Source organism: Saccostrea cucullata, unplaced genomic scaffold (genome assembly GCF_032062105.1).
Source record: "Saccostrea cucullata isolate Sc308-1 unplaced genomic scaffold, CSIRO_AGI_Scuc_v1 ctg658, whole genome shotgun sequence".
NCBI classification, from domain to species: Eukaryota; Metazoa; Mollusca; class Bivalvia; order Ostreida; family Ostreidae; genus Saccostrea; species Saccostrea cuccullata.
The window spans coordinates 147501-161697 of record NW_026933693.1 but is presented as its reverse complement, the minus strand read 5'-3'; the positions used below and the strand labels follow the sequence as shown (position 1 = coordinate 161697).

At 32.1% G+C, this 14197-nt stretch overlaps 2 protein-coding genes across 5 annotated transcripts in view; both read right to left on the bottom strand.

The window, feature by feature from the left end:
- LOC134238982 (activating signal cointegrator 1 complex subunit 3-like) overlaps window positions 1-14197 on the bottom strand; it is a 90197-nt gene that overhangs the window by 40409 nt on the left and 35591 nt on the right. Inside the window, 3 exon segments of the mRNA XM_062721132.1 lie at window positions 435-560; window positions 923-1068; window positions 4212-4349. Of these exon segments, the coding sequence (XP_062577116.1) occupies window positions 435-560; window positions 923-1068; window positions 4212-4349 (410 nt within the window).
- On the bottom strand, window positions 7294-12073 carry LOC134238967 (beta-1,4-galactosyltransferase galt-1-like). Of its 4 annotated transcripts, none has more exons than XM_062721113.1 (2): window positions 11551-12073; window positions 7294-8925 (listed from the first exon to the last, which is right to left on the bottom strand). In XM_062721113.1, exon 2 carries the CDS (start codon window positions 8902-8904, stop codon window positions 7531-7533), a length of 1374 nt encoding a protein of 457 aa, XP_062577097.1. In that variant the 5' UTR covers window positions 8905-8925; window positions 11551-12073; the 3' UTR covers window positions 7294-7530. The 4 variants fall into 4 exon arrangements, with proteins under 4 accessions (XP_062577097.1, XP_062577095.1, XP_062577096.1 ...); XM_062721111.1 differs by lacking the exon at window positions 11551-12073 and adding an exon at window positions 10629-10760; XM_062721112.1 differs by lacking the exon at window positions 11551-12073 and adding an exon at window positions 9791-10040.

Sequence of the window (14197 nt, the reverse complement as noted above, 5' to 3'; positions counted from 1 at the left end):
CTGTTTGAGTCAAATTCCAGCTGACAAAATCACCTTTGAGCAATGATAAACATATGTGACTTAAACAGACCCAAAATACAGAGTCTTCTCAAAATTAGAGTAGGAACCAGCACATTTCTTTATGGAGAATACAGATTTTAAGAATTGACAGTAAAAATTAGATTGGCATTCAATATGTTCTTATTAAAAACAATATTAAAGACTTTCATTCCCTTCCTTTGGAATGACCTACCAAAACAAATTTCTTACAACAAGAGTATAAAAATTCACACATTTATAAAATTCTGGCCAAAAGAGAGCATTAAAAAAGGTATAGCTATAAAAGAAAATCATTAAGTTGCACTTGTAAGAATGTGGTAAGGGTAAATAAGTAGTGGTGTGAATGTGGTAAAGGTTAATTAGTTAGTAAGTTGTGGTGTGAATGTGGTACTTACGTAGGATTCTGTACAAGGCGTCGGAAGAAGTAAGTCCACGTGATGTAGTCCATGGCGTCTTGTTTGGACGTCACTGTGCCTGCTATAATCTCGGCGTTCATGTGGTCAGGGAGTACCTCCAACAGGCTATAGAAGAAAATAATGATTTTAATGACAAGAACCCACTGTCTTCAGTTACATGTACTTGTATAAAATATTTAAATATTTAGTGTAACAACTTGAGATTATCAAGAACTTTTGAAAATGTCAAATTTAACTTTGGAATTTTTTTTTAATGTTCAGTTTAAATCATACTTATATCCAACTACTAAGTTACCAAGAAATACAACAGACCTTTAACATACATAAAGCATGTGCCTTTTTTCCCCTCCCTCTCTTTAAAATTTTTCAAAAATATATTCATTGACCAATTATAGATTAAGGATGACAGAGTTATCCCTACTTTATCTAGCTTCTAGACAGAGCTACCTCTCTTTGTACAGACTTACTTGGACTCCACAGGAAATGGTTCGTACAAGAACCGCTTGTAGAAATGTTTCTTGATGTCATGTACCAGGATCATGGCCACTCCTTGGTCGTCAAACTGAGGCCGACCTGCGCGACCCATCATCTGGAGCACATCTAGAATCACAAATAATTTTTACAGCATACTTGATTTTTTTTTTTAAAAAGTTATGTGATAAAATCTAAAGTTTATTTCCAATATCCCTTTAGAAAAAAATAAAATAAAAGAAATACTTATTTAAAACATTTTTAATTAACTTTTTAAAAAAAGAAGATGGAGAGATTTGAAAAAAAAAATAGACTCCATTTTTTCCATTGCTTCTTTTATTGTGATAGCAAATTATTATTATGTCTTTGATATATCCTATCCACTTATTAAATGAAGAAAGTTATTACTTTGCTTTTATTGTGATGGGAAATTATTATTTTTTGTTTGATATATCCTGGAGTCACAAGCATTTTCAATAAGGAATTGCTATACATGTATTGTATGATCAGCTTGTACAATATAGCATGTTTTAATGCCACAGCATCATCAATACCTGTAAGTCTCATTATGTTCTTAGTGTAGTCTACTTATATGCCACATTATATTATAATCAGACTAAAACTGTATTTGGAGTAGCATTTTGAGAGTATATAACAGAAATTTCTTTTTTTAGTAACTGTGGCAACACCGTTCATAGAAGTAAAAAACCAAAACACAGAATTATGTAAGCTACTTGTGTGCCAAGTTATATTGAAATCACACCAAAACTGTAGGAGGTAGCATTTTGGAATTTCACAGAAATTTCTATCAAAACACCTACAACAAAAACCGATACATATTATGTATCTTATGTAGCTACTTTTGTGTCAAGTTATATTGAAATCAGACCAACACTGTAGGAGAAGTAGCATTTTGAAAAATTTCACAAAAAATTCTATTTTTAGTAACCATGGCAACACCGTTCATACAAAAACCGATACATAGAAATGTATCTATGTAGTCTACTTGTGTGCCAAGTTATATTGAAATCAGACCAAAACTGTAGGAGGAGTAGCATTTTGAAAGAATTTTACAGAAATTTCTATTTTTAGTAACCACGGCAACACCGTTCCACAAAAAAAAATAGAATTATGTATCTTAGTGTAGTCTACTTGTGTGCCAAGTTATATTGAAATCAGACCAAAACTGTAGGAATAGCATTTTGATTTTACTTTTCTATTTTTAGTAACCACGGCAACACCTTTCATCGAAATCAAAAACCGATATACAGAATTATGTACTTTAGTGTAGTCTACTTGTGTGCCAAGTTATATTGAAATCAGACCACAAGTCACAATGAATTTTACTAAATTTCTATTTTTAAGGCACCTCAAAAACCAATACACAGAATTATGTAGTGTAGTCTGCTTGTGTGCCAAATGATTGTTTTAAAAAATTGTAGGAGGAGTAGCATTTTGATTCCATTTTTAGAAAATTTATAAAAACCTAAACTGAATATGTATGTGACACCATTATATTGCTAACCCTAAAACCAAAATTTCTATTTTTAGTCCACACTGAAATCAAAAACCGATACATAGAATTATGGAATTACTTGTGTGCCAAGTTATATTAAATAACACTTTAACCTAGCATTTTGATTTTACAGAAATTTCTATTTTTAGTAACCACGGAACACCGAAAATTTTAAAAATATATTGTTTATGCATATATTGTGTAAAATTTGGCAAGAGGCCCAAGGGCCACGAAACTCACATGAGTCAGCTATTTATACTTTAAACTTACAATACTGATTGTGCTACACCAGACCCACGAGTCACAATGCTGACTTAAGTCACCTTATAGCCCTGCTGTCCTTAAATGATTGTTTTAAAAATGTTCTCCCTCAGAAAATTTTTAACCCATAATGTGACAGTCTATCTCAAGATGCTTGCATTGTAATAACACTTATCATGGGCCTTTTATTCCTGAAAAGATTTTCCTTATATATTAAGATAAGCTTTATTTAAAATCAGTATGGTAGTTAAAAAGTAACACAAGCTCTAATGAGCTTTTGACTGAATTCCTCTGTAAAACTTTGATCTCCTATTTAGCTCCATCCTATAATGGTACAACCCGAAGTAACAAACCTGGATTTGTTCTTCACAGAAATATTTCTATCAGTTTTAACTGTTCTTGATATTCTTCAGAAAATTCTAAAAATATATTGTTCATGCATATATTATGTTAAATTCTTTACAAGCAGATTTTTAAGGACATCTATAAGAATTTTGCATTTTCTTGATTACCTCCCTTTCAAGGCGAATAAACTTGAATCCCCTTCACCGAAGAATACTTTATGCTAAGTTTGATTGAAATGGATCTACTATGTTCTAAAGCAGTTGAAATTATTGGTAAAACTGTCAAACTGTCAGACAGACAAACAAACAGATGACCTTTATCAGAAAAGCTCACTTGAACTTTGTCTCAGGCGAGCTACCAAAAAACCTCGAAACAAACATAACTGAAGTCGGACCATGTCCAGTAAGATATAGCCAGAATATAAAACACCAAATAAATCATCTGATGTTGTTTGCTTTAATTTTGTAATTTAGGGACCAGGAAACATGATATATTCCATTGTCTTTGATTGATTCTGTCCGGCTCTCTGAGAACATTATTGTGAAGATGTGGGACCTAACAACCAGTAGTAACCTTTGGAGGACATTAATCATTTCTGTTACACGATTCCTCAATTCTTCATGTATTCCATCTTAACGACAGAAGCCGTTCACTGAATTAGCTCTGAACTTCTCTTACAAGACAAATCTTCAGCCAGAGGAAACTGAGACTCAGAAGACCTAAGAAACGAAGAAAAACAAAGAAATTCAACCCCACAATGAGGCATCAAATCACAAGACAATTTATTTTTCTGAAAGTCTTACAGTTATATGAAAAAATCAATCTTAACAATTGCCTTATTCTTTGCTTTCTCTATTCTTTAGTATCTGAGAAGGCAAAAATGTGAAGAGTTTACAGACAGACAGTTAAACTGATTGACAGACATATATGGTGAATTTAATACAATATATACCCAAAACTTCAGTATAATCCCCAAAAAATATTGTTTTGTAGGGATATAACATTTCAAAGTAAAAGGCCACACCAGGCAAAAAGTCTCAGATCTTTTGGACCTTTTTTGTTCAAAATATTGTTTTGGTAGCTACTTGTTGGCCTTATCAGTAGCTTTGAGTGTCTGAGAATGATGAAGATGTATCGAGTCTACTGGCAGTTTATAAACCTACCTGTATTTTCTGATTGACAAAGAGTTCTTCACAGACTTTTCTGTCTCGTTCTATCAAGCCAGCATGATGAAGACCAATTCCGAATGCCAGAGTTAGCTTCAGGTTTGTATCTTTAATACCTGATATGATGTTTTCCATCTGAAAGTTCAAATGAGTAGAGACTTTAATTTAAATCTTTATTAAAAAAAATATTGTCACCATTGTCATGGTTTTCAGTAAATTTTAAAGCAATACCTTTCTTGTGCAATTACGAATTTACTCTATAATTTTCTCTTCTGTTTTACCTCATGTTGATAGATGAATGATGGAAACAATGAATGGTATTCAAGCTCATGAGTTAATTGAAACAAATCATAAGCAGAGTAAATATGAACCTTTAAAACATCAAGGTGGGATCAGGTGCCATGGAGAGTAAGAATCCCCACAGAAAGTCAGCATTCATTTTCCTGATAGACTGTAAGTACTCACAATTTAATTTATTGACCTTGACCTTTTTATTGTATTAAAAAAATGATGACTTAAAATAAGACTGTTGATATCCTTGTTTCATCAATTTGATTGTCAATAGCTTGCCTTGTTTTAGATTTTGAATTTAAGTGCATGTTCTTCCGTATTGAATAAGCTAGAAGGCATAAATTCCACATGCATATGATAAGTGTTTATCATGCAACTACTCCTTGCATTGACCTAATAAAGGTAACCTAATAAACTAAAGCTTTATTGGGTCAATGCCCTAATAAAGCCTTGTGCGTGTACTCCAACGTTCTAAAAGCATTGGGACGTCACATATATTGCAATGTTTATGCTATGGCGCCTTAGTTTCCATTACAGAGATGTGTCTAAATCGGGTTGAAAATAGTTCATTTTGAAGGTCAGATTTAAAAATATTTTGCAGGATAAACAAAATACATGGTCATTGTCTTGAAATACAAGTGATATTTGGATTAGGGTCGAAAACATGATAGAGAGCTTGGCAAGCCTTACCCTCTATCATGTTTTCTTACCCTTGCCCAAATTATGCTTATATTTCAAGTTACCATGTACTATTTTATATTGATCTCTACACAAGTAAGGTAAGCTGGCAATAGAAAAGATAAGTTCATCATGTTTATCAGATAGTTTTGTTCTTAGGTTACCATTAACATCTTTTTCAAAGTTCTAGTAAAATATTCAAATGAGAAACAAATGTGTCAGACTTTGTGGTCTGATCACTTCAAGCTCACAGGGGTCTATTCATTAGAAATATGAACCGACTTTACTATTGTTAATGATAATTATGTTGTCAATATATATAAATGTGAAGCCAAATGTTTTTTTCCTTCCATGTTTAAAATTTTTTAAATATAAATTCTGCTCTTCAATTAAAAAAATACATAAAACAGGTTTACTAACATAAAACAGGTTTACTAACAAAGGGGCACAGTTTGTACCCATGGGATATCCAACATATTGTTGATCACCTGATCTCCAAATATTAATAAATATCATCAATCAGAAACTCAAACATCTTTTTAATTTCAACATCAGAGTACTTGTGCTTTTCCTTTTATGATTTAGTTTCAGGTTAGTGAAAACAATGTTTTTAATTGGCTCATGCAAACTTTTATGAGGCCAATCATAAGGGCATTTCTAACTCTGTCAAAGTCAATCTATTTGGTCAAAGGTTTATGTGGCGCGGAATGGATCAGAAACTCTTGATTTGGGAAGTTGGTTCCATGGAACAGGTCTTTATCTCAATAACTAAAATCATAGTTTAATATTTAGTAAGTGATTATGCATATGTATCCCTTCATTGTTGCAAAGCTCTTTGAAGTGTTTTTAGTTGAAATACTAGCTGGTGCGACTACATTTATTGAAAAAAAAGTTATCTAAAAGAGATCTTTTATTTGTTAACATATTTGAAGCGGTTAAACAATGGGCTAGGGAACTTGACTCTATCATAGCTTTCAGCCTCTCTCTGAGTTTCAGATTCATTGTGTACTAGGTATCAATAACAGGGGGATTAAATGATATTCTTTTTAATAATTTTTAATCAACAAAATATATTCAGATAAAACATGGAACAATATCAACAATCAGACATAAATCACAGAAATAATTTACACTTAAAATGTTAAATAAGGGATTTTCACTGTAAACTATAATCAACATATAACTAGCTCAAATTATAACACATAAAATACTGATCTAACATGATCCTTAGCTTAAATATGACCTTGACATTTTATACTTAGCCTCGATTTTCTCTTGATAGAAAATGTTTTTTTCAAAATTTGTGGCCAAAATCAATTCTGATCCTAAAACAAAATAAAATATGCCTATCTGTGGTCTTATTCAATAAATTAAACCACAAACAAATTGAATTATCTCACTACTAAACTCAAAGCATCACATATAAAGAAATATAGTTACATGAATAAGCTGGAAGAAGTTTGAACATCTGACTGCTCATTCTTAAAAAAAAATCAATATTGAAGTCAGAGAAAGCAAGCACTGTGCACGGAAATACATGTAATGACAATTTCTGCTTTCTATTGTAAATCACCTAGTACAATGTAAAAAGAAACTGAACCCCCCAAAAAAGAAAGATAGAATCATAGAGTTATCAGCATTATTTTTTTTCATGTTAAATGAAATCAATGATTTGCACAAAGCCATTTATAATATTTTATTACACCAAAATATATAATCAATACATTTGTCTAAACATCAACAAACATCTACTCTTTATCTGAACACATTAATAAAAATCAAATTCATTTAATATACATTTGCAAGATATCATCAATATATATCACATTATGGAGATTTGATTTCTAATAGACTGCTGAACAATATTGAATGCTGATATTATGGTGTACAATTCCTGGATAAATTATAAAGATTTAATTTCCTGGGAATACCTTATGTACAAACTAGTAATTTATTGTCCTAATACTTCTGTTATAACAGTGAACAATCAATGCTCTAGTCTTCTATGTCATATTCCTTAATTTTCCTGACAAAATCAGACACTTAAAGAAAACTTCTTAAAGAGAACTCAGTTTCAAAAAGTTGAATACAGCTTAATTTAAAAAGTCTGGTTTTCACATATCGCATAGGTATCTTTGAAAAAAAAAATATTATAAACACAAAATTACACAAAAATAAGTCATTTACAGTCTATGAAAATCAACACAGTGCTATTGTATTATGGCAAAATCATTCATGAACACAGCTTAATGTTGTTTAAAAAGTTCATTAATAATAAATAAACAGATTTTATGCATAAAAAATATTTAGGGAGCCATTATACATACAATCAAAAATGTACTAGGAGTCAAATTAACGTTAGATTCATAATATAAGTAAATCTATTTTTTAGCACACTTGAATACTTGAGCATAGTTTTATCCTCTTCAAATTTATCACATTTCATGCCGTAATTTTTGACACATTTTCTATAGTGATGTAGATTGGCTACTTTGGTATCCACCGTCTTAATTTCTAGATCCTCCCCTAGGGGTTTGCTAACATGATGAATTCCAACTTCGAATATCTTTGACGGCTTTATCATGACTTTGGTTCTGACTTTACTGTACATGGCAGTTCTTGACAACTGTTTTATTGTCACCAGGTCCCTCGACTCCCCAGGATCAAAGAAAGCACTGTGAAAGCTAAGCCCTGCAACTCTGTCTTGGAACAGATTGGACAGGGCTTCCGACCAGAGTTTGTGAGACGTGTGTGGCACAATGTACTCGTCGATGTCTTGTAGCACCATGAAATTAAAGAGACTCATCGCGCGGAACATGCAGTCATTATGAGCCAGTAACTGGCCGTGGTACCATAGGGAGGCGTCCTTAATCTCGCCCGGTACACCCCAGGGAATGACAGTCACTATACCCCGCTCCATGTAATACTGTAGGACTTTTCTAGTCTCGTTTTTTGATATGTGAAAATCATAAAAAATAAAATGCTGAGCACCAAATAATTGATTTAGTTCGATGAATTCCACAAGTCTTGCTTTATCGACCTCTCCAAAGAGAGGGGGAATGCACACGCCGTAACTGTACTGTGTGGAGTTTGGAGAAATCCTGGATACATTCATAGACACAGTCTTCACCTCATCTGAACCAGATTCCTTGGCCTTAATTATAACATGGCAGGGTTTTAAACCTCTATCCACAGGGAAAGAAAAGATGTATCCTCCCATCATTTTGTTGTGGTTTTCACACATTTCATATACGTTAGCACTGATATTTGTTCCCTCTCCATCACCAAAATGACAAGTTACTTTGACCTTGTCCTTTTTCTTTCTGGCAAGAATGGCCATGACCCTGACATAAGCCTGACTAGTTCTTTCATCCAAGTAAGCCGAGTAAACATACAGAACATTAGGAAGCACCGTCTGGAATGTGTATTCCGTATTCTTTGGAGAAACGAAGCAATCGTCTGTAGGAGGCCATGATGGCCCTCTATAGAATGACTCACTACGAACCTTAAAGTCAGACAAATCCCTTCTCAGTCCATTGGCATTAACAGAGCTATCATTGAATCTGAGCAGGGCCGAGTGAACATGTCTTACAATGCCTCTCATCTGCTTGTTCTGTAGGATCTCGAGCTGAAGCTGGCCGTGGAAAACAAAGACCATTAGCATGTAGAACATGCACATTATCAGGAAATAAATTCGATAAGGCCATCCTCTTCTTCCCATTCCACCATGTATTCACGTTTGCTGGAATGAAAAAAGACAAATACTGTCAATTAGTGTAAAATCAATAGAGGCTGTGGAGGCATTGTCACACAGACACTCAAATAAAGAAATATAAAATAAAAAAAATGAAATAAAATGAGGATTTTAACAAAGTATTACTGTAAATTACAGTTATTAATACTTCCTGTCTTTATTTGTTATGTCACCTATAACATACAAGTATAAGTAACATATTATAATATTATTATATAATTTTGGTAACACAATTATATACTGAACAAATTTTTTAGATAAAAGTTTTAACATTTTCATGGAAAGAAATTTATAAAAGGGGCTATATATTTGACAAAGATTTTTAAAAAATGAAATATTGTATGGTAAATTAAACATATCAGCAAAGATGAAATTGCAATGAAACTTAACTTTCAATCTTTTTTTGGAAGAAATAAGTTTGCAGCTATAATCATGAGAAAATAGGAAATAATTTTAACATATTTTTCTCTAACTTTTAAATCTTTTCTTTATCCTCAAAAACTTATTTTACTTTATCCTAAGAAGTTATATAATTTAATTAGCCTTTGACTTCCAAATGAGGACTTTATTAAGCCAAAACAAATCAATGAATTTTCTGGTTTAGATATTTCAAAAAATCCAGATATCATTGGATGAAATTAAACTACAAAACTCAAAATATTCCTCTTAATTTTTTCTGACACCAGAATCAAGAAAACATACCCGTTAACAAAAAAATTCACTCATAAACGATGCACAAATTTTTAGATATCCACGATATTTCTGAATCCAGTGATATTTGCGACATACTCCTCCCTACATCTGCTATTCAGTGTTATGGATCTGTTTGACGGGGACTGTTATATCTACGTACCTGTTGTCACAAAATGATTCTATTGATCATGCAGTCTTTTTGCACATTATTAATTCACAACTTATAACTCATGATAATTGTATCACAACCCTATTTTAAGTTAATACCCAATAAAACCGGCACCATCCAGTGAAAGCTTTGACAGAGGGAAATATTAAGAAATATATAATCGACATGATTAAACTTAAAAATCTAGTACTTCGTACATTATATAAGCTTTATAAAGTATATGAGGTCACCAGGAAAATGAAACATCCTGTCCTCCCAAAAAACATTATACCCTCTAGTTTTGTCATCACTAACAATTTTTTTAATACAAAATACCATAATTTTTCAACGATTACTTCTTTTTTGCCCTATTTCTCAATATCACAAATGCTATTGGTAACCGTCATCCCTTATTTTACGTTATGCACAATATCACATCCCATACTGCACCCTGATCAATTTGGAACCTAACACTTCATCAGAGTAGCAGGTGCTTGAAAACAAAGCATAGATCTGATTTTTTTGTGGGACGTACCTTACTCTAATGATTTCCGAATTTAATCCGCACCATTAGACTGCGTAAAATAACAGTGTCACCAGCTTGATACAGACACATAGCCCCAATACAGCCCCCTCTTTCTCTGTTACACAATTTATTAAGTTTCTATAAAAGAATTGAGCTAATTCATTTGGTGATGACAATATCCAAACAATAAGCTACGTAAGCTGCCTAATCTAATTGTTAAGTTGGCTAATATACTTTCTCTGAATCAACATCTCTTTCAGTATCCTATGTTATTGATATTGACAAAAGACTACAGATTAAACAAGCTAAAAGTACAAAACTTACAGATCAAATAAAGTGATGTATTGCCCTCAGTATTTACTTCCATCTCTAAACTACATCAAACATGGCCATAATTTACTGGGACCTAATGTTGTGACTTGTTAGTTTGTGTGTGCAGCAAATCTATACAACTAATGTTTAATCACAGTTTAAACTTCCTGTTAGATTTCTCTTTTTTTTCAAATCTATTTTCTAATCTATAATTACCATGAGTGAATAGATTTGATATTTTTATATACTGGTGATTTCCCCACCATTGAAATAACAGAACTACTTACTTTATATGTATGTTATGCCCCAAAACAAGTTCCACATTTTCCCCCTTGAGATTTTGACTCAATAAGAAAGAATCTGGCAAGTTTTGAATGTTCATTGACAAAAAAAGAAGGAAATTGTGTAAGAAAAAAATTTAATATTTGTTGACCTTTGGAAATGCATTAGTCATAAGACGACTGCGCTCATTTTCTGTCTTCAAATAACTAGTAAAAGATTTTCACAAGGGGCCCATGGGCCACACCACTCACCTGACTCAAAGAGTCCTACTGTTTTTTTTATTCATTTCTATTTTTAAATTGCAACTCTCCCCCCTTCCTAAGGTCTTGATTTGAAGTAACTTGTAACTACACTGAGGATGCTTCCATATAGGACAAACCACTTTTTTTTCTGATTATACGAGTGGGATTGCATGGTGTTTTTATAGGCCTGCCAGGGTTTATACTAAGAAGAGTATGTTATAAATGAATGTTCTATAAAAAGCAAAAAGAATTATAAATTTGATTGAAAACATGAAAAGGTTACTTACAATTAAATACTGGTTAGTTAAGCTTTTTTGATATCATTTCTCTTTTACTTTATCCATGTATATGAAAATAAAGAATAATATACCAAAAATACTGGTATATAAATAATTGTACCATTTACATACCCTATGACTTTGCATCATTCATCTACAGAGCAGCAAATATTTATCCTAGCTCCCTCAAATTTAGCAGGGGCTGTGTATAATTCCTCATATTAGGGTCCAAAAAAGCTTGATCACAAAGCTGTCTTTTCTTGACACATCATAAAAATTGAAAGTCATTCAAAATAATCCTTGCTATTCATCCCCTTTTGTGTATGAACAGGACTGCCATTTCCTGTAAAAATTGATGCACTGCTGAAAGAAAAAGACACCAAACTGACTGTCTCCATCATGGTACACTCTTGAATTTAAGTGCAGCATGATTAAACACTTTTATTAAAGTGCACTTTAAAAACTTAGATCAAACAACCTTCACAAAAACCCTTATCACTAAATGCAACTACCCATTCATTGGAAGTGACTAATGGAGCTCTATTGCAAGGTTACATTTAAGGCAAATCCAGGTAACAAAAGGCTAGACAAAGTGAGAGGACGGCAAAAAACCAAGGTGCCCTAAAATTATGGTTGGAGTAGCATACCTAGCATCTCCCAGACAAAGCTAATGCAGTCACAATATTCCATAGAAAAAAAATCAATGACTCTGGTATCTTCTGAGGATATAACACACAATTCCACTGCTGGGATGTTCTCTGCTATTAATATTGAATAGCTAATGATCTTTTACTACTTTCAAACTAAGTCATTATGCACATCCATTTTCCCCCTTTAATCAATTAAATAATATCCTAAAATATGTATTAATTATATGACATACTAGATCATGTATGAATTGCTAATAACCATTTGTATGCTATGTTGTGTAAGAACAAAGCCCTAAGCACTAAGGTTCTAATAGGTTCTAATTTATATCAAATATTTATTTATCATTACAATACCAAAAGGTTTGTTTCCTTAATGTTGTAATCTTTTTCTATTTAGTTCAATCTATTGATAATAATTTTTCCTTTAGCTGATCTTGCAAAAAGAGCAGGTATATAGAAAAGTTCAATCATTTTAACAAAAGAGCACTTTAGAGATCATCAAAAGGAAAAGCCAAGATTCATGTAACTGTTTCCCAGGTTAAGAAACTCTCATCAAATCACAACTTTTCTCTATTTAAACAAAGCTTTTTCCTCCTATTCCTTCATCCAACAATCTATAAAACAAGATAACATACACAGATAGGATTTGACCATGATTAAGCAACTCTCTGAAGTTCTTTACAATATAAATCTTTCCCTATAACTTCCTTAAATTGTTTCTTTTCTTGACAATTTTAACAGAGTATTGATTTAATCTGTAGCATTAGTATCCATGGATAAACAAATTTTTATAAACTTTATAATAGCTATAACATGCATTTTTTTTAATACTAAGTGTAACAGCCTGTTTAATTTTTGGAGAGTGGTGTTTTAAAATTTGTCACCAATCTATTGGAATGAATTTCCTTTTTAAAAACATTCAGTCATCATCACTTCTGAATATATAGCTCATAGCCCTTTGGATAACATGTCTACTTCAGGCAATAGACAAAGAACTATATTCGGTATGTTGCAAATCTTTGCCCCCACAAATTTTAAATTTTGAAAAATTCTTAAAATGTGTTGTATTGTATAAATTGTATGAAAAATATAAATTAACAAAACATATTATAGTTTCAAAGTAGGTTATTGACAATTTTTTATTTTATGACGTCACAAACTCGTTGGATTTTGCATTATTTTTCAAAAAAAGGACAAAAATGGACGAAATTTCAACAATTTTATTTATAGAATTTACAGAGCGCATGTCTGTTCAGGAACAATATTTGCATATTTAATTGATATTATTATTCTACACATTATATCAAAATATTGAGCCTGAACACACATGCGCTCGGTGATTTTTACTCAAAATATTGACAATTTCTACATTTTTCTATAGAAATGAAAGCAAATTTTAGATTTACATCATTTCAAACATATGATGTCATTGCTGACGAAAACATTCAGTGCTTTGAAGTCAGCATGAATCCCCCTGTTTTAAAACATAATTAAGTTTTACTCCGTCAAAGTTTGATTTTGGGGGCAAATATTGGTTACTACCGAATAAAGTTCTTTAACATTTCTAAGAGTTATCTCCCATTGTCGGCGTAACGCTCATTTTTCCCACTTTGTTCTTTGCAAGTTACCTGTATTGCCAGAGTATGGGGCAACATGAAAAACATAATGAACATATTCATACAGAATTTATTCATGATACTGACCCCAAAAGTTGGCATAGTTATAGAGGGAAAAACAGTGCTTTATGCCGAATGACCCCGAATTGACCCCACAAAGGGGAATAACTTTTGTAAATGTGAAAGTCATCTATACATCCAAAAGTTGTGCCAGGGAAGAAAAATCACACTGTTTATTGTAAATGCGTATAGCTCCAAAAATCAACAGTTTGACAACTTTGTGGCAGTCATTTTTCTCCTAGACCTTATTTACTCTATAATGAAATAACTTAATCATCAAGGGGGTGGGGTATCTGAATTATGACCTATCAGTCTATGTTTTTTAAGTATATAATTTTAAATTAGAAGTACTAAGCATTTAATTTTGCTTAATCCAAAACCTGATCCCTCAACAAGGGTAATAAATTTCATGATTTTAGTGAAAGATTTATTGCATGTTATAACCTGAGACAC